Below are 27,791 nucleotides of genomic sequence, written 5' to 3'. Positions count from 1 at the left end.
TTCAAAATACTTCTCTTTAAGTACAAAGCCCTTAATCACCAACCTCATTATATTTTAAAGAGTACCCTAGTACCCTATTATCTCATTAGAGCACTGTGCTCTCAAAATGCAGGCTTACTGGTGATTCCTAGCTCCTCTTCTGTGGAAGCAGTCCCCAGTTTGGGTTCAGGAGGCAGACACCCTCTCCAAATTTAAGATTAGGCTTAAAACTTTCCTCTTCGACAGATCTTATAGTTTGCATTGGCTAGGGTCAGCTCTGAAGCATCCCTTAGTTATGCTGCTATAGGCCGAGGCTGCTGGGGGAATTCCCATCATTATCATTATTAATTGTATTATTATTATAATTATTGATTGATGCTGCTACCATTGCTGCTGTTATTATTAATAACATTGTTACACCTATACATATCACTATTACCATTAGAACAACCGTCTGACAGTGCTGAATACAACAGAATATACAGCTGTTCCTGGTCTCTCTCTCGCTCTCTTCTCTCTCTCCCCTTCTCCCCACGTTTCTCCTTTCTCCCACATTTCTCTCCTCTCAAACCAATTGGTCGAGGCAGACAGCTGCCCACCCTGAGTACATCCTGTTGGGGCTTTCTTCCTGTTAAAAGGGAGTTTTTTCCTTTGCGTAGTGCTTGCTATTATAAGGTCTTGACCTTACTCTGTAAAGTGCCTTGAGATGATGTATGTTATGATTTGTATTTTCTAGATAAATAAAACTGATTCAAATTGAATTGAATTGAATTGAACTGAAATTCTTGCAGGACACTGATCAGCACAGACGTTCTGTTTTGTATGGCAATACTGTGAGGTCATCAGGGTTATTTTCTCAGACTCGGAAAAGCTCCTCTGGCTACAACTGTTTCCACAGGTTTAGTTGTACTAATCATAACTAGTAATCTGATTAGTTTGACGCTTTTAAAACCTCATATTACTGCTTGTTTATTTATTATTTATCAGTTGCCCTCATTATAGTTTGTTTCCTTGTTCGTGCATAAACAAAGGCACAAACAGCTGCATCAACAATGTATACAGGCATCCATAAATATATGGACTTTAACAAAGAAAGAATTGTTGAGATGAGTCCCCATTCCCATTCACGTACATGACCAACTCATGCAACAAGTTAGAAACTCCTGAAAATAGCTTTATTTGTTTTGCTACAAACCGCCTTCACCACAGTGATAATGCACTGGGCAGAGTGACAGAGCAGAGATATCTGTGTTGGAAGGAAAATAAGGATGATTAGAAACAAATAAACAGGTAAACTTCTATGTATTTTTCTTTTTTTAACCTAATGTAATTATAAACCATATTAGATCATATTCAGTCACAAATCATCCAGTATATACTATAATTTATACACATTTCCTCAAATTAAATTTGATATATAAATTTTGTATGATACATTAATAAGTTGAATTTGATTGTACAGCTGTCTGTCTTCACTGAGGTTCCAAAGCATACCTGCAGTCATATGTAATATAATTTGGTGGCCTGGAGCATCAATGTGAATTATGTATGAAGGACTCATGGAGGATTTTAGTGTTTTATGCTGATGTCATATAATGGATAACCTGATCATCCAGCCAATAAATTAGAACAAATATTCTAAAAATTCTAACTAATTAGGCTCTCATTTTACATGTAAACATAGCTGAAATCACAATGTAGCCATTGTCTTTAACTTATGTGTATGGTGATTTTGTCAGACCAAATCACAGTTATAAAAGCAGGATTTTAGCAGTGCTTAGCAGCAGCTTGGCAATGGCCTGGAAGTGACTGCTGGATAAGATGTAGTCTTAATGGGCTGCGTTTAAGTCACCATTTCATACTTGTTCCTTTGTCTGAAAACAGACACAGAAAAACATGTAAATGAGAACAGCTTTATTGGGAAGTAGGATGTATTAAATTACTGTATATGTGAGCATAGACAGTAGGAGAGAAGCAAATAGATAATGGGCTGAAACAGGCTGACACTAGGCAGATTGCTAATATGATGCGATGACATCATGATTATGCTAATTAGTATTTTACATCATCTAGCGACATTTAGCAACTTTTCAAGTAGGCTTTAGCTACTTTCCATTTAAAGCAGCTGTTTACAGTGGTTTCACAAGAGTTTTCAACTACGTCCGTAATTTCGCAAATTGACCATATGTTATCCAGCAATATACCAGGTTTTGACCTATTGATCATTCTTAAGCACATACACATACCATACATGCAAGCAGGAGAGTATCCTGGTCTAAAGAAACCTGTCTGAACATTGCAGCTTGGACCTAGCTTCATCCTGTACTCGTGCTCAAATCCTCTCTGAGAGGATGTCGGATGAATTAAGAACACGCACATCTTTTGTGCTCACTAAAGACACACAAGGGCAGTGTGACTTCATACTGTATCTTTCCTTATATTGTATTTCAACTGCTATTAGCACTTAAGGTTGGCCATGAGCTCCATCCATCCAGTCTGTTGTGGATATTCATGGAACTCAGAGAATGGTTTTCGGAATGAAACTTTGCCAGATTGCCATGGGTACATCACAATCCCCTTATCTGATTGTTCCTCACTACTCACTTGACCCAGAAGACTTCATGGTATTCCATCATGAAGGTTGTACCAGTGCTCTTAGGGTCCGTCCCAACACCCTCACTTGCAGTATTTGCGAGCAGTCAAGTGCCTACATGTATTTCTCATTTCCATTAAGTGCCACAGTGCCCAAGTGCCTATTAAGCCCTCAAGCATGTGGGAGTTTAAAAGGGGTCATTGGAACATACTATATTAACATAGACATCCTGTTACTCACGCAAATACAAATACTTTACATGGCACAGTCCCTAACCCTAACCCCTGTACTTGTGTGAGCCATGCAAGCGAAGTTGCCACGAGATGTCTTCACAATATGTGAATGCACAGTTAAGTGCTAAAGACTGCAAGTGAGGGACAGATCCTTATTTCTGCTATGAGGAGCAAGAATACATGAGACCAGCCCTCATCAAAGTCTTTCACAGGCCCAACACAACCCTTTATTGGAAATCTGTTAGTGATTGGACAGACAAATAACAAGAACCACCTTGTATTACTCCAAATTTTAGATTTTAGTTGTTTTCTAAATCACAATCTGGTTAAAAAAAAAAAAAATCTGCGTTAACTGTAGGTCTGATTAACAAAAGAACCATAAACAACCTTCTTTATTCATTAGCAAGATTTTTTTACTTCATGATCTTCAGTTGGGGAGTAGAGGAGAGTCTTATGTCTTTCACAGATTAAATACATCTTAATTTTCAGTTGTTATTTCCATTTCCATACATATGAAGCTGAAAATCCCACTGCATTGTATAGAAACTATAGTTTGACATGAGATATATTTACATAATTTCCACTTTCCCAAAAACAGTTTGCCAAATAAAACATTTCTATAAATAATAAAAAATCATAATCTAATCGACCTATATTCTTAAATAGTGAATATACAAATGGAATATTAATAAATGCAGTTGCCAATAATTATTAAAGTCCCCTTCCACTCAAAGATGTGTATTGATTATTGTCACTTCACTTGGATGTTTGAGCTTCACTGTGCAGAATGATATACTGTATGACAACAGTTTGACCCTAAAAGCCTGTTGTCAATGTCATCTGTTGAGCTGTAAAAGAAATCAAAAAAAAAAACTAACAGCAACAACTTTTCCTGCATTTCTCCTCACAGCTTCAATGGGAGGGACCAAGGTGCAAGGAAAAGACGCAAATAGGGGAAACACGGATGTAATTAAGGGAATTAGGATTTACCCCATGAATCTTGCTTTAGATATTCAGAGTCTCCAAAGAACAAATCCTGATTTTCTTGGTGGCCCCATTAATTTTCCTCTAACCCAACCAAGCTAAAATTTCCACTTGTGCACATTAAATACCTTCGTCTAATGAGCAGACTGTCATTAAATTAAATGAGCATTTGGGCTCCCCAAAGATTAATCACTGCGTTTTGGCCACTCCTTGTTGTTCTGTGTAATTTAATCCTAATTTACAGGTCGATTTTAGAACATTTATTGATCTATTTTGTAGTGATGTTACCACCAGCACAAGCAGACTGTTTGGTAGAAATTCTCTTTGTCTGTGTGGTAATGTCATGCCCGGTGCAGCATTCACGTTGCAAAGGTGAGTGGAGAGGAACAACACACCTCTACACATATCAGACTAGTACGTTTTAACTTAGTATTCTGTCTGTTTATGCAGTGTTCCATGGCTTCCATTCGAACTTTTTGGAATGCATATTTAGTGAAATCCATATTTAGACCATGTTTTTGCAAAATAAAACTGCCAGCATTAGAGGAATGACATAATTAGACTTTCAGTATCTCCACACTCATACACTGAACTGTCAAAGCCAACATCTGCTCTGGTTGCAGATTTGTGGTGTTGTGTGTTCACATGATTCTGAACAAAATGATTTCCTGGAGAAATTCTCTTCATTTGATGAGTCATTGTTATCATGCTTCACTGCGATTGACTCAGCTGTACTTCAACCTGCCTTTTTTCACTTTGTGATGCTGCACATATGGTACATGACCCACAACAGGGGGTATGCTGGGAGATTCCCACACAGTCCCAGTCTCAGTGCTGGCTGCACGAGCACAACAACTACTACAAACCTGCTTTGTGCTGTTTGAACTGCTGCTAATGTCATACTTGCATGTGAGTAAGAATTATTAAGCATTATTTATTGAGGGGCGTAGAGTGGTCATCTAGTAATCGCCTTGAACCTTCCTTGTTTGGAAGGTTCTGAATCAGGAACCTTCACATTAATAGATGTTTGTCTGGAGTGTCCAGGCATGCATTAGGTCCAGACACTGGATGCATCAGCTGATGCACATATCAATGTGTGTATTTGTGTCTGAATGGTTGAATGAGACATATCTTGTAAAGCGCTTTGATAGACTAGAAAAGCGCTATAAGTGCAGTATTAGTAGTGTATTGTGCATCCAAACTCAAAGGCACATGTACTCATACTGTGGACTCTGTCAAGTTGCTTAATATTGCATGAAGTGGATCACTGTATTTCCTGGCAGAGCTGTTCTACTTGGGCTACTGTGTTACTGAGACGCTTTTCCAGTCAGTGAATGTGTTTCTATTTGGTCACTCTCTGTTGTCATTTAAATCTGGTCTCTAAACTTACTTTTATATCAAGACTTTTATTTGATTGTATGTATTATAATCTTTATCATTATTTTAATTTTGGTTTACTTTTTCTGTGTTGTAAATAATACCAACTGTAATGATTGCCGTGTGACAGGCTAATGAGACATCAAAGCATGAACAACCCAAAACAGGGTGAAATGCCTGGGACTCCTCTCCAGCCATGAGAAATGAAATGAGTGGTATGAATAGGAAAAAGGATAATTGACAAACCATACCAATGCTGTAAATAACATAATGTTCATAAATTAGAAAAGGCAAAATTTGAGAGGGCAGTTTATGTGTGCTTGCTGCTGAAAAAATGCAGCTTAAAAACAGGTTCACTGTTTTAACATGTTGATTCTTTCGAGCTGGAGGAATAGCTAAATGATAAGAAAATAAAATTGTACATTGAGTTGAGGCACTGAAAGAAGTAGGAAAGTCAGTTCAAGTTCAAGCACTGAAAGTGGAAGAGCTAAAAGGAGTTTCAGTGCAAGCATAAAGTGTACGCACTGAGAGGAGTTGAAATACTAGTTTATGTGTAACAGATAAAAAGGACCTGAAGTGTCAGTTGAAGTGAAGTCCTAAGTAAGAATGCAATTGTGAGCTTAATTGAAGAGAGTGCACTAATAAAACTCGTAGCATATTTTTTGTTTCCAAAACCCAGTTGATTTCTTATTTTACATGAGCCTGTTTAGCTACTAGACTACAATGCTGATGCTGTAATGAAAAGAAACACAAAGTCAACATATGAAAATGTGTATGACTGACTTTAATCCACTCACCGTGACTCATACAGGCCCTGCTTCTCTAGAGGGCGGATCTTCTTCTTGATGATTGGCAGCTTGGAGGTATCAATCACCTTGTTTTCCCCATTGTTGTAGGTGAACTCCAGCATCCCGTTCCACTCTCCCTGGCCCTTACACACAATGTTTCCTGTCTGGTTGTGCTTCACCTCTGCTGTTACTCTGAGAGAAATCAATATAGGATTCTTTAGCATTCATGAATGACAAATAAAGCCATCAAGGGACATTCCATGATTATGAGCCAAATTTCACGTTTCCAACTGTATCTTTTAAATTAATGTATGAATTGGCTGGATGTTTACAAATAATTATTAAATACAGTACATCAACAGACATCAGTGTAACTATTTTGAATACTACTGCAAAAAAAACGCTGGCAGATGTTTTGTCATACACACTGTGAGGTACTCTGTTGGTTCAAAGGCATTCTAGAAAAGAGTAATCTAATTATGCCAGCAGAGGGAACTTAAAGCCCTGTAAGTACAAAATGAATCATAGTCATTGCCAATTATACTTTACATCTTTATTTCATATTTAAACAGCACTGTTGATACCACACAGTCTGTCTTCCCATAAAGAGTACTCCAAGAGTACTTTTTTTATCTATGCAGCAGAGCCAGAAATATCCTCTTTTTTTATGCATCTTGAGTGCTGACAGTTTGGTTGGAGGAACGGGGGTGTTGAGCTGGTAGCGGCTAACATTTATGAGACTTAACACAGCTTCGTCTGGAGCCAGAAAGGCTTGTACAATTTTTTTCACATATGCAGTAGTACTCCCCAACACCTTAAAATGATGATCACTGACGTTCCCCTTTACGGAGCTGTGCTGCCAGTCTGCCGTCAGTTCCACTAATTTCATCGATGACTTTGCTATCAAGTCACACATTGAGATACAAGCCCTCACTGAAACGTGGATATCTCCAGTAAACACTGCTACCCCACCTGTGCTTTGCACCAGTCATCCTTTTTGCCACACTGCTTGTGTATTCAGGTAAAGAGGTGGGACAGGCTGTCTGATTTCCTACAAATGGAAATTCTACCCAATTACCCCCTCCATGCAGTTAGTCCTTATTTGAATACTATGCAATCACAGTGAGTGCTCTGGTAAAAATCTTTTTTATTGTTATTTACTGCAAGATCAGCTCTGCTCCTGACACTAGGACACTAGATCGATCAGCCACGATCAGCCAACCTTAAAAGCCTCTTCAAAGCCATACTTCCTCCATCAGCCACCTGTCTCTCAGCTGATGACTTTGCATCCTCCTTTACTGACAAGGTGATGGCTATCAGTGGCCAATTCACAGAGCCACCCAACCACAGTTTAACTCCCTCTGTTAAGGGTGTATCAGTGTCTGCATTTTATGAACTGAGGAAGGTGTCTCCAAATTTCTGCTCTCTAGTCATCCCACCAACTACCTCTGACCCTATTACCTCCAACCTCTTTCAAGCCATCTCATTCATAATAATGCCTGAGATCACATACATGATAAATGATTCTCTGGCTTCAGGTACTTTCTCCAATATGTTTAAGCAGGCCCAGTTTACCCAGTGTTTGAACAAAACAACCCTAAATCCATCTGAAGTTAAAAAATTAAAGGATGTTTTTACTACTACCTTTCCTATCCCAAGTTTTAAAGCCTATGTTTTTTAGTAATAAATCTGACTTCCTCTCTCAAAATAATCTACTTTCTTCAAACCCGTCTGGTTTCAAGAGCAGTTATTCCACTGAAACTGCACTGCTTTCAATGAATTTCTGTGTGAAACCCAGAGATCAGTGAAACGGATGTAGAGTAATCATTTCTCATCATCAAATCCTCCTGTTCATCCCATCCGAATTAGGCATCTCAGGTACAGCGCTTCTCTGGTTTGAATCCTACCTCACAATAATTTATTCAAAGTGACAAGGCAAGGAGAGCAGTTCAAATATCACTTATTTGCCACTGGGGTACTGCAGAGATCGGTGCTTGGTTCCCTACTCTTCTCAATATAGACCACCCTTCTTGGTCCAGTTATCTAATCACATGATTTCTCTTCCCTATTCTGATTATACCCTGCTCAGTTACAGTACAGTTCAGGGCACCTGCAGAGTAGCCTCTCCACTGTACACTCCAATAACAGTCTACATGTCAAATCTAAGGTTTTACCTACAAGACTCACATTTTAGTGGTTTTTATTATGATCTGTGAATCATTGGCCTTCCATACAGTAAAAGAAATAAAAAGTGAGCATCCTGGTCATAGTTCAGTAATAAAATCCTCATAGCCTCTCCTGATTGGCTCCTGACAGCGGAAGTTTTCAGTTGGATGGGCTAGTGGGCACAGATTTTTGTTCTTCAGAGAACAAGGAATGGACCATTTCGACAGCGACCACATCTAATTAAGTCCAATTTATTTAGATTTGAGGGTAGATTCAATGCTATATTGTGTTTGTTTTGGACGTCTCACAGCTGTCTTTATGTAACGTTGTTATTACCATTCCTTGTTCTGTGAAGAGAGAAGTGATTTGCAAATCCATGTGCATGGTTTGCAAATCCAGAGAGTCCTTAGATCCATGTTGTGTAAACCGTGTGCACAGTTTACTAATCTGTTTGCATGGTTTACAAAGAATAGATTGTGTCTGCATCTGTAATTTCCTGGCATTAAACTAACGTGTTAACGCTAAGGTAGGAGGAGAGGTGCTGCAGCGACAATTTTTAGGCTGATGGGGTGGTGCAGTGCAATTTTGGTGTTAATTTTGGCACAAAATTATGTTGTTCAGCCCTGTTTTAGGAAAATGGAGTCACCAGACACAGATACATTGGCTCACTCTGCCTACCTGTGTACTTTTCCTCCATAGAAGGGTTTGGTGTGGAAAGTGACAGTGGCAGAGTACCCACTCTTGGCACAGTCGATAGTAACCTTTCCCCCAAGTTCCACCCATGGCACAGTCAGGATGGAGCGGGCGTAGGCACAGGGCAGTGTGAACACATATTCCTCATCATGCTCCAACAAATACAGCACACCTGGAAGAAGCAGGATAGGTTGTTCTTATAGATTTACTATGGTGATAAACACAGTTTTCGGAAAAACTAAATCGAGTGTGTGGCTAGACAGACAAAGACGTAGACAACATTGTACATTAAAAAAAAAAAAAAAATCATCCAGACACCACATGATTCAGCAAAGTATACCTGTTAAATTATTGTAGTGGAGTAAAAAGTACAATATTCCTCTGAAATGTAGTAAAGTAAGGTATAAAATAAAAGTACAAGTAACTAAGAAGTGTAGTGTAACTAAGTAAAGTAACATAAGTATGTTGATTAAATGTCCTCAGTTACTTTCCAACACTGGGTACAGACAATCTGCATGATCATTACTGCCTAAAATATCACACAGGTTCCAGGTCAGTTGGGATTAAATATCATGAAAAAGAGGAAAATGACCAGCAAAGGCAGCGCTGCAACAGTTTGGGAATTTCTTCACCTCGAAATTCCCTTTTCCCATCTGTGTGGTATTTTGGTGTCCAGCCTTGAGCAGCTCAGCTCAGTGTACTGGTGGGAGGTTGATTCAAATGAGGCAGTGCTACAGAGTAAACCCACACACTTCGGCACACATCAGGCTGGTCACTTACAAATCAGTTATCAGCCAGTTAAAGGTATAGAAAACGGAGCGGTTGGAGCGAGAGATGGTAAATCTGGCACATGCAAACGGATAGTGCCAATTTAAGGATTACCAGCAGAAGGAGAGGGAGCAGTCCACCCTTCTGCTGCCACCAGACTGAGTGGAGTTTTGAATGGGACTGACTGGGACTGCAGAGTTGAGACCGGCAGCAATGTTAAGGAGAATGCATGGAATGAACATCTACTGGCAGCGGTGTAATGGCGGCTTATACTCCACAACATGATAGCATTGTCAAGAAGGAGAGATGGCTGAGGAACAGCAAAACAGGAGAAGGTCAGAAGAACAAAAATTGAAAAAAAAGTGCTATGATCAGCCAAGGGCGAAGAGCTGCATTAACATCGGTGAAGCAATGGGGGAGAGACCTCTGAGGGTTTAATGGCATGAAGGCGGATATGGAGGCTTCTCTGTTTCTGCTTGACAGGGGTGTAAAACATGAGTTTTGCTATGCCTCACAGAGCCAGTAGGTCAGTATTTTTTTGTTAATTTAATTTAATTTTTGTTCATTTATGTGATAGCTAATCCCAAGTAGTTAGTTAGCAAGCAGGTACTGGTGTCACTGTCCCTGGACATTTGGTTTACTTTGCCAAGATATGTAGTTGGTCTGATGTAGTAGTAGCAGGAGAGTTGTGCGAATTGCTGTCTGGAGCCGGTGTGCTGGCTCTCGGAAACCGTCTTGTCCTCTCTGCATGTTAGCTATGCAGCAGCAACTGCAGTCACAGTTGCTGTCTCGTCTTTTGCTGTATATCAGGGTATTTGTCTATACAACATGCAAAGGGTTTTATAGCCACAAAAATCTAAAAACACAAGTTTGCTAGCACAGTGCAATTATTTGGATTGATGCATAATTTGAAATGTTATGCCTGGTAATGTTACCTTCCTATTTTAGATTAGCTGCAAACCCACGGTCCTCTCTTCTGTCACTGTAGTTTTGTAAAAACAATCTAAACAACAAACTCTTGCTAGTTTTTACTCTGTTGTGTTGGATGCTGTGTTTGTATGCATGTTGACGGTTTGAAGACGTTTTATATTATAAGGCTTGTTTACTTCAGATAAACAGAAAGAGTATCCACCTTTGGATTCCGCTATTGTGTTGTTGCCTTGGCAATGTGGGTCCATGAATTTGGGGAGCTTCTAAAGGATCACTGAACGGTGCTGTTTGATTTCAAATATCAACAGTCTTTCTCCAGAATTGCTTACTCCACTTTTATGGAGCGATACACTAGATTATCAGGGATCAATAATCCTGTGCACTCACACCACTTATATTATTGGTGAAGGTGATGAGGCAGCATTACAGGATACAGTGTGTATGGACTTAAATACCTCCACAAATAAAAAAACACAGTTGTAAAAGCCCCCATCTGGCTGCAGATTTGTGGTGATGTGTGCTCTCATTGTGCCATCATAATCCAGACAACAATCTGAGTTCTTGAAGAAGCTGTCTCTCGATTTGATGAGAAATTTTAGCGATGCTACCAACATGGTTTTAGGGATGGTGATGTTGGTCTGTTTGTCAGTCAGTTGGTCTACCTGTCGTCAGTCAGGTGCTCCACTAGACTAAATACTGGATTGCTTTAAAAACTGCACAGACAGTCATGAATTCTACTGACTATATGATTCCTATTGTCAGTGGGATTCACTGTCCTGAGTTCCTGTCTCTAGTTTCCAACATGCATTCTGAAAAGGTCAACATCAGTGTAGCTGAAACTCTATAGTTACATTGTTATTTAGAAATGGATTCCCCCTTGCCTTGGATTTTGTCTGACCCTCCTGAGCTCCCGTCCAGCTCCCTGCTGCTTATATAACAAACAGCTGTCCTGTGCCCAGTATACGGCCATGTGTCCAGGTCTGACACATCCACATCTGTTTCACCAAACATATGCACATTGACACAAAAAAACACACTCACACACACACATACGCACACGCACAGAGACACACACACACACACACACACACACACACACACACACACACACACACACACACACACACACACACACACACACACACATTTGGACAGTCACTGACATATACATACACTGCTCCGTTCCTCATCTAAAAGACTTACAAACAGAAAACACATACCCTTGTGCACAGTCAGCAGTTCCATTGTTTTCTGTATGTGTGTATTATTGATTTTTTTCTCCAAATGTGTTTACTTGTGTACATATGTGCATGCATGTGGTTTTAGAGTGTCACACTCCTTGGAGCGGACACATATCAATCCAGGTTGATATATCATAAATAATCATAAATAAAAAGTGCTCACATTAAGGAAACTGGGCAGCTTAGTTTTCATACCAAAAAACAGCACTGTTCATGGCATAACATAGTGCTTGTTCCACTTGGGCTTGTATTAAAATGTGTCTGTTTCAGAGAGGGGTGAGCTTTACCCCAATCTGAGCTTTACCCTGTTAGTCGAGAGGGCTACTGAGGTTGTCTCTCTCTGTAAATGTAGAGTGGTGCATAAAATGTGACTCTCTGAAAATGTCAGTTTCTTTAAATATTTAATTTTCACTAAAGAAAAAGTATTTGGTGTATACAATTAATAGAGAGGTGAATGTTTGTCTTAAATGCAAAGAATGAAATGCCAAATTTGAGCAGTGAGACACAGAAACTGTGGAGGGACTGGGAGAAAGGAAAAAATGCCCCGTCTTCTGAGTCGGGAAAAGTGAATACCTGTCTAACATTTTGTTTCTCTATCTGCCCTTTCTCGCCTGGTCTTACACAAGTGGCTCTATTTTCCTGTGTGCGCAGTGCCAGTGCTAGGGCAAATGCAGTTTTTAATGCAATTTTCAGGGTCATTTTCATGGCTTTAGTGGCAGAGGCAGACACACACATACACACACACACACACACACACACACACACACACACACACACACACACACACACACACACACACACACACACACACACACACACACACACACAGACCTCCCCAGAAACAAAAAAACACCTTTCAATTATGATTAGTGAGGCCTCGATCCGTTAGCTCCAATTTTTTGTCATCTACTTTAGCTTGATATGTGCATCAAAATACATTTAAGACTAAAAGATTACCGACATCATCCGCAGAGAGTAAGTGTAATTTGGTGATCTGAATTATGCAGAAATATCAATATGATCTTCTGTGTGATGGCTGAGCTGCCCACAACAATTTGAAGAAGGTCATATCTTCTCTGTGCAGTTAATTAGACCCCTGTATTCCTCACACAGCAGCAGAAACGATACGTGTGTTTCCTCTGCAGTATCTGATTGGAGAGAGGGGCAGTGTGCAATTTCACACATGGATTTCACAGCAGTGTGACTTCATTAATGATTTACATCTCAGTGTCCTGATGATCAGTTAGGATCTGGTGACAGGATCAGCCAGGATCCTAAAGTCAATAGGCTATTGTTCTGTGTTTTCTAAACATCAGTGTGGAAAGCTTTCACAGATTTCGGGTTTATCAGTAAAATCATCACCGTCAAAGAGGCCAACAATATCAAGGACAAGTTTCTTCCACGGCCCATCAGGAGGGTGGGACAGGCTTCAAGGGGGCAGAGCAAGTATACGCAGTTTTATCGTTTAAGTGCACACATGAAACTATGCAGGGTTGTACTTGTGAGTCCATTTGTGGCTACTAATAGGGGTCTGGCAGCCATTGCTTTCTGTAGACAACCACCTGGTGACTCCTGTGTGCAAGTGTGATCAGTGTATGCTGTAGGGAGAGTTGCAATGAGCTTTGAGGGTCAGAACATAGTTACCCTTTACTGAGAGTTCATCTCTGATCCTGTAGTGTAGTGCCAGTGCATCATTTATTGGAGCTCGTAACAGCTTAGGCAGGCACAGAAGTCATTTTGTAGTGACATGTTCCATACAAAATATTAAAATATTATAATATTAAAAATAGCCATGTCTGTAACATTGAAAAAGAAAGCAATAAAACATGGTCATGAGTGATCAGGAATGGCATGTGCCTAAACAAAAGACTATCCAAAAGAGTCTAGTGCCCCATTCAGTGCACCCTAAAAGGATCTGGAGCCAACTCTCTTGGCTGGAAGGGGTAGTCTGCTTTCCAAGAACATCCAAAACGTTAATTCTAATGATTCAAATGTGTCTTTCTCATCCTCTTCAATTCATGTAAGCATCAGGTCGTCCTTCATGTTTCTAGGTCTCAGATCAAGCAGATCTTAAATTTTTTTTGTTTTCTATGTGGAAAAGTACCATGGTATTGTGAAGGTATTTTCAGTTTAACCATGGTACTTTCCATGGTGCAAGCAATGTACCATAGTAGCTTACTGGCCTTGGTACTGGTGTACAACAATGTAAATGTTGCCCTGGTACAATTTTACATGCTGCAGTTGTACATGGCACTTAAAAAAATGGAATGAATGTCTGGTACCACATGCAGCGACATCCATAAATGTGTATACAGTATGATATAGTATACTCTAAAATGAAAATATGAATTATGGCTATATTAATTGAGGGATGCCGGTAGTAATAAAGTTGTTTATGAGACAATTAATCGACAGAAGTAACTTTTAAGCAAAAATGACAAACATTTCCTAGTTCCTACTCTAGACATAGTGACAAATTGTGTTATGAATTTGTTCAGTACTTATACACATTTTATAGATTAAACGGTTTACTAAACCAGTAAAGGAAATAATTTGCAGATTAACTGATAGTAAAATTAATAATTAATTATTTAATTTAATCCAGCAATCCAGAAAGAAGTCAGCTATAAAAGTTATTTGCTTTCAATGGATAAAATTGGATTAATTCATATTATTTGTTAAGCATTTAGGCTTTTAATTTACCACAGTTCCCAGATTCAGTCTGCATCAGAGGTGTTTAATATAATCCAAAATGCTTGTTCAGCCTAGTTCTGCAGTATAAAAAAGTTTTACCTACAAGAAACCTGGTTGGACAGAATGTCACCCTGCCAACAGGCCAAGAGCAAATGAGGTACAGAAATTTCAATGTAGCCAGTACATCCAAATCAGTACATGAATTAAGACTTAGTTTTATTGAATAGATACTTAATCTATGTATCTATTTTCAATGAAATTAGTGAGATAATTTAATTTATATCTTAAAAATGTAGCTTAATGTTAGGTTAATAACATTGAATGTGAAAAGTTGATTCCTAAGGCTTTGAATACCCTTGACTGTGTAAGGCTAGGTAGGATATCATAAATCTAAAATTACTTGAAAACTCGGGCTAAACAACAGTATTTACTTTGAACAATTTCTTCTTACTGTGTAAATAGTTTGCAGCTGCATTTGTGCTGGTGTAGTAAGCATACACTGTGGCACTGTGTTTAAATTAATTTCAACTGAAACGTAAAATATGCATAAATGAATTTGTCCACCAGATGGGAGACTAGGCAAGTTTTTTCCCCTTTCGTGATAGAATATTTCAGTCAGCATACAGCAAGGCAGTCTAATTCTCTGTATTGGTGCAAAATACCTAATTAGGAATAAGAAACTAAGGTTTTATCCAAAAATGTACTAGAATTGTTACATAATTCTGACTAAATTCACCACAACTTCTTCCCTACATGGACTTATGTTGCTCTTTGTACTAGCTTACCTGACTTCCTAAAGCCTTCCTGCTAGAAAGGCATTTAAGTGCCAGAAGTTTTTTTAGTCTCTCTTGAATTGAGCGGAGCAGCTCAGTATTTGCCTTGTATGTCTAGGATCTGGCATGTTGGATGTACAGATGCACTCAATTTTTTCAAGACAGTTATTTTTTTTTTAAATTATGTGCATGGAGAACGATGCACACCATGCCCAGGCAAAAATGATGTTACTGATGTTAATATTGCATAGCAGTTTCTTAGTTACATGACGAGGGTTTCTCGAGTAAATCATAGCCAATTTTGGTACATATATGTCATGTATATCACTAGTCTTGAATGAATGACAAACACAGACAGAATGTCCAACTCTAAGGTAAGATTTACAAGTTGCCTTGGCTGCAGGACACCTTGGAGAAATAGCCAGAATTATAGCTGTTTGCATAACTTTTTAGAAGATTGGGGATGGGGGCTGTACAGCTTGTACAGGAGAACTGGTATCTTCTGCCATTGTTTTGGCTTGTTGAACAGTAGATTCTACTTGTATTACATTTGTAAGAGATTTATCCAGTGTCAAATCTGATTCAAGCAATAACTTTTGTCTAATGCTGGGGTTGGTTTGTTTTCTGGAGGCATATCAATCCACAACATTAACTGTTTTTGAATTTTTTTTTCTAAAGCAGCAACAGAAGAGGGACAAGTGTCATCTGTATCTGACAATGAGTGGAGAATCCTATTTCCCCAAACTCCTAGGAAATGGAGTAAAGTAGCTTTCCTCTGAATTCAGGCCAAGCATTCCTGTTGCCTCAATCATTGTAAAGTAGTTGTTGAACACCTGCATCAGCATGTTGAAAGGCATCATTTGGCTCTCCTGGCCATGATAAAAACATCAGAGCCAGATGCATGTTTACAGGCATGTTGAGAGTCAGTAGGGAAAAAAGAGAAAAAGTCATCACCAAAATGTAGTGTAGAGTGACAAATACAAGAACACAGTAGTGCTTACAAACGGCATTTACTTCAACAGTTTAAATGATGTAGGCTAAAGAAGAAGTAGTAGTAGGCTAAAGTATTTCTCAGTTGCTGGCATAGTAGCATTATATTATGTACATTCAATAATCACCATCTTGACTTCTTTCACACTACTATACACAGTCTATTGTCTCAACTAGTATTGGCTTTACAACATTGTCACCTAGTGGTATAAAATAGTAGGCATATAAATGATAGAAAACAACAATATGTTTCAAGAAGAGAAAGTCAAAAACATGGTCACACCCAGATAATTGATCCACTGATCAAATACAACTCCCTTCAACAAATTAAAAAATAGTCCATATCCAATGTGGTTTAGTTTAGTTTGCCAAAACTAAATGATGATTATTTTAACATATAGCTCTGTTGAATTCTGCTGTATAAGAAGACATGAGTACAGGCAGAGCTTTACTGCAAAGCTGGTGGTGCAAGGAGAGAAATTAGATTTTCTCGCAAAGTTTACAGATTCAGCACTGAGAAAAACCACTAGACGTACAACAGCTCTTGTTATACAACGCTTATGTGATGTAGGCAACATGGTACTCAGTGCATGCCCTTCAACTCTGCCCTGCACACAGACAGACAAATTATCAAAGTTTTGCAAGTTTTAAAAATAAAATATGACAAATTGAAATACGAGTGGCCATGTTTTCACAAAAGGGATTAGACAGTCACAATAGTTACAAAAGGTTCATAAAAAGAAAACAAATACACTATATGAATGTGTATTCGTGTCTGATGCTACACACACACATGCACGAGCACACACACACACACACACACACACACACACACACACACACACACACACACACACACACACACACACACACACACACACACACACACACACACAAGTACAGTATTCTTTGCCTGAGTCAGGAGCATATTGTACCTCTCTGGCACAACTGATGGTGAGGAGTGGAGTGCTCAGGAGGCTAACAAATGCTTAATGCTGGCCTAATTATAACCGGCCTTCAGTTGCCCACCGTTTACGGCTACCTGACTGTCCTGCTTTTCTCTAAGACACACACATACACATGTTTGTGCAGCTATCCTTGTTAGGACATTGCATTGACTTCCATTCACTGTGGATAGCCTAACCCAAACCAAAACCTTAACTTTAACCATAACCAATTCATGCCTAATCCTAACCTTAGCCTAACCTCAATTCACACATTACCCTTAACCTTAACCAGACCCTCAGAAATTATGTTTTACCTCATTAAGATTGGGCTTTGGTCCCCATGAGAACTACTGGTCCCGACGAGGTTGGTTTTTATACCACAAAAGGTCCCAAAAAGGAAACAAAAATGCTAAACACACGCACGCACGCACACACGGACGCACACACGCGCACACAAACACACACACACACACACACACACACACACACACACACACACACACACACACACACACACACCCACGAACACACAAGGTTAGGTAGTGAACAGCTGCAGACTGTAAAACAATGATATTTGCACCAGTTAGCAGTAATTCCCTGAGGCAGAGACATGGCACTGCAGCAGTTAACTGAACACGTGAATGTACTGCTATGAGCATGAACAGAATGTAAATACTGAAAGATTAACAACAAGCATTAACAACTAATTTGAAAACAAGTAAACTTCTAAAAAGGTCAGTGCTTTTAAGATTATCACTGATGACTGATTTGATTGTTTTCTGTAAAAGACACTTTGAAGTTTTCTTGTATCTTTAGGTAAAATGTGAAGATTGGCAGCTTCTTACCTGTAAAGTGTATCTATTTTAATGTAGCCGTGATGTTCGGTGCTGATGCAGAAACACTTCTTCATTACTCATTACTTCATTACATTACATTTACTCATTTGGCAGATGCTTTTATCCAAAGCAACTTACAAGTGATGGACAACACTAAAGCTTCAGTACAGTAGGAGACATTGAAGTAAACTACTAAATCTGTTCAAAAGACAAAGTGCAAGGAGATCAGGTAAAGAAGTGCACCGAGTGCGCACGGTAAGTGCTAGTTAGACATGTTAAGGTGTTAGAGGTGTTAGGAGAGGTGGTGTTCTCAAAAGAGATGAGTCTTTAAGAGAAGATAGAGAGGAATGCTCCTGCTTTGATAACATTTGGCAGCTCATTCCACCATCGAGGAACCACAAATGAGAATAGCCTGGAATGAGACTGCCTTGTGTTCAGGGATGGCATGCCAGACAGTGTTCCTTGGAGGACCGCAGTGGCCAAGAAGGAGCATCAGCCTGTATGATTGAGTTAAAGTAGATTGGTGCGGACCCAGAAGGCACTCCATAGGCAAGCATTAGTGACTTCAATTTGATTCGGGTGGCCCTGGGTAGCCAGTGGAGGCCAATGAGCCGCGGAGTGACATGTGCCTTATTAGGCTGATTGAAAACCAGATGTGCTGCCTTATTCTGGACAATCTGTAAGGGTTTCACTGTGCGTGAACGGAGGCCAGCTAGAAGGGCATTGCAGTACTCAAGGCAGTACTACACAGTACTACAGTTCTCTGATTTATTACTTGGTACAGAACATCAAGTATCTGAACTCAGTGAAGTAAAGCAGCAGGTTACTTGAATTCAAATAGAGGGATGTAGCATTTACTTCAACAGAACATTTTCAAAAATGTTTGTGAATAATTTACCCAATCAGATTTCATATTTTTAAAATTTTACAGAAATGTTGTCCACATACCAAATCAACATGCTATATTCATTATGTACTAGTCTTACTGTGTACGGGGAATAATTTTTATTACATTATAAAATATTATTATATTTTATTCTAGTAAGCTGATCAATATACTGTTAGGTACATCAACAATGTTACATCATATAACTAACTTAACTATGAAATAAAATATATTTGGAATATTAAAAGGATTTATTATAGATGGCCTCCCACAAGAACTGATAGAGAAGATCTTGTACACTGTGGGATCAATAATCTTTGGAACAGGCTAAATGTTCTCTTACCTTCTCCGACCATGGAGACTCCAACAGACATGCCCATGAACTTGCTCTTGGTCCAGACATGAGTGTTGACACACATTCTCTTCTCCTTGCACTCGCAGTAGAAGCCTGATACAGGTGGGTGGTGGGACACCTGCTCTGCCACAAAGCGAACACAATAGTAGTCTGAGTTTCTTCTGCTGCTGCCATCCATCCCCCTCTGTGAGGTCACTGGAATGTTAGAAGTGGCTGTGGGTGCTGAGTTGGGACCAGTGCAGTTAGTAGTCCTGAGAGGTCGAACACAGTCCCGGGGCACATACCAGGAACAGTGGAAGTTCTCACCCAGGATGGGGTTATAGGGCTTCTTGGCCACAGCACCCTTCCGGCCCTCATTGAAGGCAGTAAGGTAGTACTCGACAAAGCGAATGATACGCTCTTCTGGTGTGCACCCAGAGGTAATGGAGAGGAACATGTCGGGGTGAGCAATGAAGTTGGCGTACATCTCTAGTAGGGAGCGCTTCTCCAGGATAAAAGTAGGGAGCACCACCTGGGCGAGAAGATTTCAGCAAGTAATACAAGGTATGCCTGTACAATCTATGATCAATTGCTGAATTCTTTAGCAGTCACATCAATATTTTGCCTTACCAAAACATAATGAAATATAATTTCACGTTCATTAAATTTTTCATTAATATATCATACAGAATGTTAAAATTGTACACAAGATTTGTTCTAAAAGTGTTGTGGGTATATGAAAAATAAATACAAATGCAGAGAGGTGCTTTTGCTTTCAACATGACAATTGATAGCTATAGTCTAGGGGGAGCCAAATGTGACTCATTGGATCAAAGTGCCCTCAAAAACCCCAACCTTCTCCAAACTCCAGAACTATGTACATGAACAGCATTTTTGTATTAATGGGAGAAGTGAAATATTTGAATTACCAAGTCCTTAAACCTGGGCACAGAAGGTGTGATGGCCACTTACTGATGTAAGTGTTCATTAGTGTACTGCATGTCTAAATGAGTGCAAGTATAGCACTTCAGTTATCTGCCTACAACCCTCTCACATGAGGCTTTGGTGAAACTGCAAGGTCTCAGATATTCAAGGTCAGCAGCCCCTTCTGTTGCACACCATCATTCAGCACATTATCCCTGCAATCCAGAGCATTGGTTCATCAGTAATCAGAATGAGCTCAGTGGTCTGAAAGAGTCACCACAACCAGATGAGTGGAAGACATCTGAGTGACTAACACCAAAAACCAAAGGGGGAGGTGTAAAGTAAAATTAAGAGGATGGCAATTGTAAATAAAGACAGACAGGGAAGGAATGATGTAAAAACAAAACAGAAAACATACACTTTGTGTTATTTTTACTGCCATACTGGCCGAAATATAAACTCTGGCCTCTAGTTTTACCAAGATACAATGGTGGTAACAACTGAAAATGTGTTGTGTTAGTCTACACTCCTGGGCTGGGTGTATTAATCCTGATGTTTGTTCCTCTCCCCATTATATGGAAACAGAACACACAGACACACTGTCCCTATAATATTGTAGTGATACACTGAAAGATATCAGAAAAATATCATAAACTCAGAACTCGTTACTGTATGATAGCTTAAAGAAAAGATAAATATGGATAAAGTCACAAATACAATACTGATGACAGAGAAATATCATGGAAATATTTTTAAAACATTATAGTGATGTTAGAATTTACATATGTTTTAAATCCCTGTAGGGAGTTTATAGGAATATCATAGTAAGCCTGAAATGATAAATAATGTGAACTAGTCCTCCAGATTTTTTTTATGTTTCAGTACTTGTAACATTGTTCCCACTCTCTGAGTAATATGACATGTCTCCTGCTGCCTTCATGAAATATATTAGACACAATCAAAGACCAATTTAATGTTTAGGCTTGTTATTTTTATACCCATGGAATTGGAACTGGTTAGATAAACAACTTAATAAAACTATATAATCTGCATTTCCTGAGAAAAATACATGTCAGTGCTGCCTATGCTGCTGTTACCTTATTTTTTGAAATATTGAGCAAATGATTCCTAAGTCTTCTCATTTTACTCTTTTGCATCACCAATGCAGGAAATCAAATCATATCACCCAGAAAAAGCCATATTCGGAACACACTTATTCTAAAAAACATACAAAATATTTCTGTGACTGGCCAAACAGTGAAACTATCGCAGCAATTTTTGACTATGTGAAGCATTTCACCAGTGGCCAGTCGTCTGCCAAGTTCAGTAGTAATTTTTATTAAGCAATTTTCATTATTTGACTAGAGTGCCCCCTCGTGGTGAAACTACATTAAACTCAGCAGTCTTATTTGTGGTCCCACTCTTCACAATTGAGTCAAATTAGGTTGCAATTGGATGACACATTTAAGAGTTATAGTAAGTTGAATTGATTTGACCACAGCCACAAAGGTTTGTTAGCCAGTCATGGAAAAACAATACATGATATCTTGAACTAAATATATGGACAGTGTTTTGGGTCATCCAAACATGTTATATACCAAGTTTGGTCAAGCTGAATGATGATGAATGAGGATGATGATTCATGAGGATGAAAGATGTAGGCTAGGGAGTCAAATGCATGTCTACAAAAAAATTCAAAATGGCAGAAAAATGTTTGCGGTGCAAATGAGCATGGCCTACATTAATCTCTTCAGCATCATCCACTGAATCTATAGACACCAGAACTTTTTTCTAAACGCCTCATGGCTGACGACATATTAGCTAAAACAATTTGCAAAATTGTTAGCTCATTTTTCACCACAAGGTGGTGCTATCACTACTATTTTTAAGTTTGTGAAGCACAGATGTATGGGAAAGCTGTTCACCAAGTTTCAGTCTTGTAGCCATTACAGTTTTTGAGATATCCATGATGTTTCATCATGTTATGCTAATTCCCCTAAAGAAAATCATTTTTAAAAAATCATATAAAATCAACCCATACAAATATCTGCACCAAAAGTAATAGCAGCTATCTCCTAAACATGCTTAACATTTTAGCTTTGGAACCAGTATTATAACTGCAGGGCTAGTAGTGAGACATAAAACGGCTGGAAGAAAATAGTTAAGAAAGAGAGAATACAGAGTGAAGATAACTTTAGTTTGATTGCTGCATTGGCAGCATAAGATATGTGCTTCCTTATTTTTTATGATGATGGACAGGGACAAAGAAAAATTTTGACAAATATCGTCTAGTATCATTTTGGAATTTTATTTGGGGGATTTTGACTTCTATGATACTTTTCTTTTAATGCCTTGTGCCATATTAACTTGCCTCTTGTTTAAGTTCCCTCTTCAAGACCGGTGATTATGGTTAGGGTGCAGGATCAGTTACAGAGTAGCATCCTTACAGCTGATCTCACTGGGTTGCTCACACATACTTATTTAGAGTGGATGCCTGCTGTCAGAAGGCTTGGATGTGGATTTTGTAGTTAAAGGGTGGCCTTTTCACTCACTACTTAAAACCTAAAGGATGATGGCAGAACCAAAGTCTTACCCTTGTTAGGTCCATCCCAAGTTTGAGCTGGGACAGGAGGTGAATGATGATGCTTCGCTCTCCATCCAGAACTCCCAGGTCCTCTTCCTCATTGTCCTCTGTGTCTGTGGTCTCGTCGTTTGGATCTAGTGTATCTGGGTTGCTGGTCTGGCCCTGTTGCTGTCTCTGCTGGTGGTGATGCAAATAAGCATTAGTAAAGCTAGTAAGAAATAATATTATTCTCTCATTTTGCCAATGTCACTGATTTGTTTACATAAGAAATTGCATCTAATCAGTGCTTTTTATTTAGTACCTCTACCTGAAACAAGCAAACATCAGGTTTAACATGTTGGACTATACTGTGCAGCCATACAACGACCATCTCTTGATTAACCCTTTTGTTGTTATATACATTTACACAGAGTACAGTCTATACCAGACATAGCATAGCAGACCTAGTGTAATACAGGAATATATACAGATGTAGGCAGATAAAGTGCACAGACCAGATGATAAACCATTCCATTATCTATTTAGATAGTATGGGATGTAAAGCAACAGCAACACAAAGTCCAGCTCAACAAACTCCCATCTTGTGTTTTTAAGGTGTACACTGTGTGGTCAAAGGTCTTTGGTCACCCCTTTCACATCCCCTTTTGCCTGTGGCTGTTTTTCATGGTGTTTGCTAACCCCCTTTGTTCAAATCAAGGGAAATCTTTATGCTACAGCAAATAATTAGATCTTAGACAATTATGAGTTTCTGGTTTTAAGGCAACAGTCTTGGTTTCGACCTTTCCTGTTTCAATGTGACAATGCCCTCGCACACAAAGCCAGATCCATAAAGAAATGCTTTTCTCCGTTTGGTGTATGTCAGGTATGGTGCAATCCCAACCACAAGTGGTTGAACAGGAGCAAATCCCTTCAGCCAGGTTCCAAAATCTGATGAAAAGCCTTCTCAGTAAAGAGGAAGCTGTTATAACAGTAGAGTAATCCACATGGCTTTGGAATGTTCAGCAATCACCTATGGCTGCGTTGAATGTTGTGGTGTCTGCATACTTTGTTTAGCAATCCAAATACTTTTGACCATATTATGTATTTTTAAAGTTATATACTCCAAAACTTTATACAGGTGACTGTCTACACTAGTAGTAGAGTGACAATGAAATACTGACAGTAATGTTTGTAATGATGAACAGCTTGAATGATTGCAAATGCAAAGTAGGACTGGTCTATTTCTGTAGGTGCTGATCGGTTTCATCATAAACTACACACACTGTTGAACTGTAAATTGACCGTATTTCGTATCTTTCAACAGTCCAGTTGTTTGTGCCTTTTAACTAGGCTCTAATACATAAGGTAAAGGATAAAAGCCTGTTATGTTGCATTATCCTCAACTGTGATATGTGATCATGCATTTGGCAGTAACTTGTCATGCAGTTGATATCTGCCCAAGATACTCTGAATTATAAAAGACTGACGATCAACAGTGTTATCACCTAGGCTGGTGAAAAGACAACTGCCTTCTTTTATTTAGCCCCTCTCATGTTTGTTGTTTCCTCACTTCTGTCTGTTTCTTTACCTGTTTACTGTGCTTTACATACTCAGCTGGAGCATGAAACCTGCAGACCAGAGGAACAGGACAGAACTGCCTCTCAATCTCTACCCTCAAATCTCCAGATAAAGTACTAAGGAACATCTGCTTAGGTTCATGTCATCAAACCATTCTGCCTGAATGAAAAAGGAGAAGACCACATGCCAAGAGTCTGACATTCACTCAATCATTTTAATCATTTTAATTGTTGTTAAAATTAGTTTTGTTCAAGTTTCCTGAGTTCATCATGGCTTTTCCTGTCCTGCCTTGCAGCACTCCGCAGCTACTAGGACCCTCCATCTGCAGCAGCTGAGGCGAAAGAAAGCCATTACTCTTGTTGTTCCTAATTCATAATGTAAGAGGGAGCAGCCAGGCCCCACAGCACAGAAGGGACGCAAAGGAGATCATTTTATCTCCAATTACTCATTACTCTTTATGATTTTGGTTGTTTGCCTTCTCTTACTTAAGACTGTAAGGTGTGGAAGCAGAGAAAGAGTACAGGAAAAGTCACACAGACAGCAGATTTCCCCCACCTCAAGTAAAACCTATCCACATATCATTAAAGCTCAGCATTCTCAAAACTGCAGCAACTAAGCTTATGTCAGACACAACAAAATTCACAATCTTATGACCGGGTGTGCATTTTTAGCTTAAGTGACATCACCAGCTCAACTGAAGAATGTTCTCACTAGAGATATTATATCATCAGTCATTTGTTTGTTGTTTACATTACGCTCCCCTGACAAAGACCACTAGTGGCCATGTAAATATTGACTTTTGTGTCTCAGTTGCAAACGTTTATATAGTGAAATGTGACACTATATGTATGTAGCACTGTAAATCCTCTTAGGGAGGTCAGGGATGACTTGCATCCCATTTCAAACCATATCTAAAACTGGTTTGTTTTAACAATGAGTTCTCTTAACCATTACAATAAAGGACCGTAACCATAACTGAAAAGTATTTTTTGTGTCTGCACCTAACCAAATCTTAACCATAATTGTAACACATCAAAATAATCATATATGAATTATTTTTATAATGTCATATGTATGGAATGCAATAATAATATTGTCCTATAGAGTGGAGCAGTAGATCAGCAAACGTTCACATGGGGCGACAGTGACACTCTTCGTTGCTGTTGAGTTTGGAGGACTTGTTGGACCCATATCAGATCTATGTGTGATTCCCAACTCTGTAATAGGCACTGAAAATAGAAATAAAGGCACTCTGATTTTCAAATTTTAATTTTTTTCTATTTTTCTATCCAACAGTAAATAGATAGAACCCTTTAAAAAAATCCAAAATATTAATTATACATTGATCTGATGAATAAAAAATACAATTTTACAAAATTAAATCAAATTTTTATTTTTTTCTATTATTGAGAGTTTTTACATGGAAAATTGAACTGAAAGGCGTTACATGTACCATTAAATGGTATAAGAATACTGATGCTAGCAGGATTACACAATGCCTCGATGGTTAGCACTATCACCTCAGAGGAATAAGATTCTGGGCTCAGTGTGGCTGAACTCCCACCAATGAAAACAATGGATTAATCCTGGAGGGCTACTGATATAGTGCTTTTCTCCTTATGAAAGTAACACTGGCGATTGGCTGGCCGATGAGAATTTGCTTGAATGAAAGCATATCGACCAACCCATCAACCAGTTGATTCGGAGACTACAGCCCTAGAATATATCTGTTTCTTCACACTTCTTTCCTGTTGGGATTTCCTCTGGTGTAAAAAACAAAAACAAAAAAAAACAGCACCTATAATGCATAGCAAAAGTAATTAAGTTTGAACCCACTAACTGCACCTAGACAAACACAGCAAGCCGACATGATAGCTGATTACTTTACCTTCTTTGTTTGGGTCAAGGATATGGCATCAAATTGTGCTCATTGTAATTTAAATGAAAAATATTAATTCTGTAAATGTATTATCTAAATCATGAATGTGAACTCAAAAAATAATTCCATAAATAAAAACCATAACTTGTAAACAAAAAAATTAAAAAAGGAAGGCAAACACGCTTTGTGAAAGACATTCAAATGCTTCTCCCTGTACACAGTAGGTAATATCAGGAGAAAATTGGTTTTGCAGAATTGTAGACATGTCCTAAAGAGTATGGTTAGGTATGTTAAATAACCACATTTTCTTCTATTTAATTTTTGACAAATACATTAGTTTTCTGCAAAACTCTAAATGTGACAAAGGTAATCACATGAGAGGCATGGACTGGGACTGGGCTGTTGTTAGCAATGGTTTGCCATCACTAACTATAACTACTTATTTAATCGTAACATGTTGATGCTGTTTCATATTCCACCTCACTTTTCCTTTGGCACTATAGCCAGCTGGTCTACAAGAATGATCATACACTCATGTGATGTGACTCCTGGCTATGTGAATGGATTGTTATTGATTAAGCCAAACAGAGAGAGGTTTGTTTATCAGAGGCAGCTCTAGAGAATTATGAATGGGTGAGCCAAACTGGGGCACACACTCAAAGGGGGGCACATTTGGAAAAAAGGTAAGGAAGCGTTACATTAAAATTTAAAGCCCTGCTGCCAAATACACAACTTTACGTATTCTGATATTGAATATTATCAAAGGTAACTACCATTTGTAACTCCAAATAGCCTTAAGCAATAAGCAAGTGTTTTTCCCAAATTTTTTTCATTTCTGTTTAATTTCTATTGGTGCAAGGAACAATGTAACTGATAAATGTTGAAAATAGAAACAAAACACTGTTCTTATTGAGAAGATGCTCTTCGAGTGTTAGTTTCTCATTTCTACATCTGTCTGTAAAGTTGTCCTATGCACAATTCATCAATTTTATATGGTCAGAGTTGAAAATTGATGATATGCTTTTGTTACCTCTAGGCTGGATTATTGTATTTCCTTATTATCAGGCTTTCCAAACAAATATTCAAATATTCTCCAGTTGATCCAGAATGCTGCAGCGGGAGTACTGACAGGAACTAGGAAAAGAGATCCCATTTCTCCTGTGTTAGCTTCTCTGCATTGGCTCCCTGTAGAATTCAGAATAGAATTTAAAATCCTCCTCCTCACCGACAAAGCCCCTAATGGTCAGCTACCATCATATCTTAAAGAGCTCATAGTACCCTATTACCCCAGGAGAACACTGCGCTTCCAGAATGCAGGCTTACTTGTGGTTCATAGAGACTCCAAAAGTATAATAGGAAGCAGAGCCTTCAGTTATCAGGCTCCTCTACTGTGGAACCATCTTCCAGTTTGGGTCCGGGAGGCAGACACCCTCTCCACATTTAAAACTAGGCTTAAAACATTCAGTTTTGATGAAGCTTACAGTTAGGGCTGGATCAGGCTTGTCTTGAACCATCCCCTACGTATGCTGCTATAGGCCTAGCATGCCACGTGACTTTCCATGATGCACCAGGCTCCTCTCTCCTCCTCTTCCTCTCCATCTGCACGCATTCATATGGCAACAATGCTCGTTACTA

At 38.9% G+C, this 27,791-nt stretch overlaps 1 protein-coding gene across 1 annotated transcript in view; it reads right to left on the bottom strand.

Annotated features, from left to right (window-relative positions):
- The window catches only part of LOC120783927 (oxysterol-binding protein-related protein 10-like), a 149,275-nt gene that overhangs the window by 7,703 nt on the left and 113,781 nt on the right, over positions 1 to 27,791 (bottom strand). The window contains exons 5-8 of the mRNA XM_040117334.1: positions 22,730 to 22,876; positions 19,222 to 19,744; positions 8,799 to 8,985; positions 5,964 to 6,146 (exon numbers count right to left, since the gene is read on the bottom strand). Coding sequence (XP_039973268.1) covers positions 5,964 to 6,146; positions 8,799 to 8,985; positions 19,222 to 19,744; positions 22,730 to 22,876 — 1,040 coding nt within the window. The remainder of the gene's footprint in view (positions 1 to 5,963; positions 6,147 to 8,798; positions 8,986 to 19,221; positions 19,745 to 22,729; positions 22,877 to 27,791) is intronic.

Source organism: Xiphias gladius, chromosome 22, assembly GCF_016859285.1.
Source record: "Xiphias gladius isolate SHS-SW01 ecotype Sanya breed wild chromosome 22, ASM1685928v1, whole genome shotgun sequence".
NCBI lineage: Eukaryota > Metazoa > Chordata > Actinopteri > Istiophoriformes > Xiphiidae > Xiphias > Xiphias gladius.
This window is presented reverse-complemented; position numbering and strand designations above follow the sequence as displayed.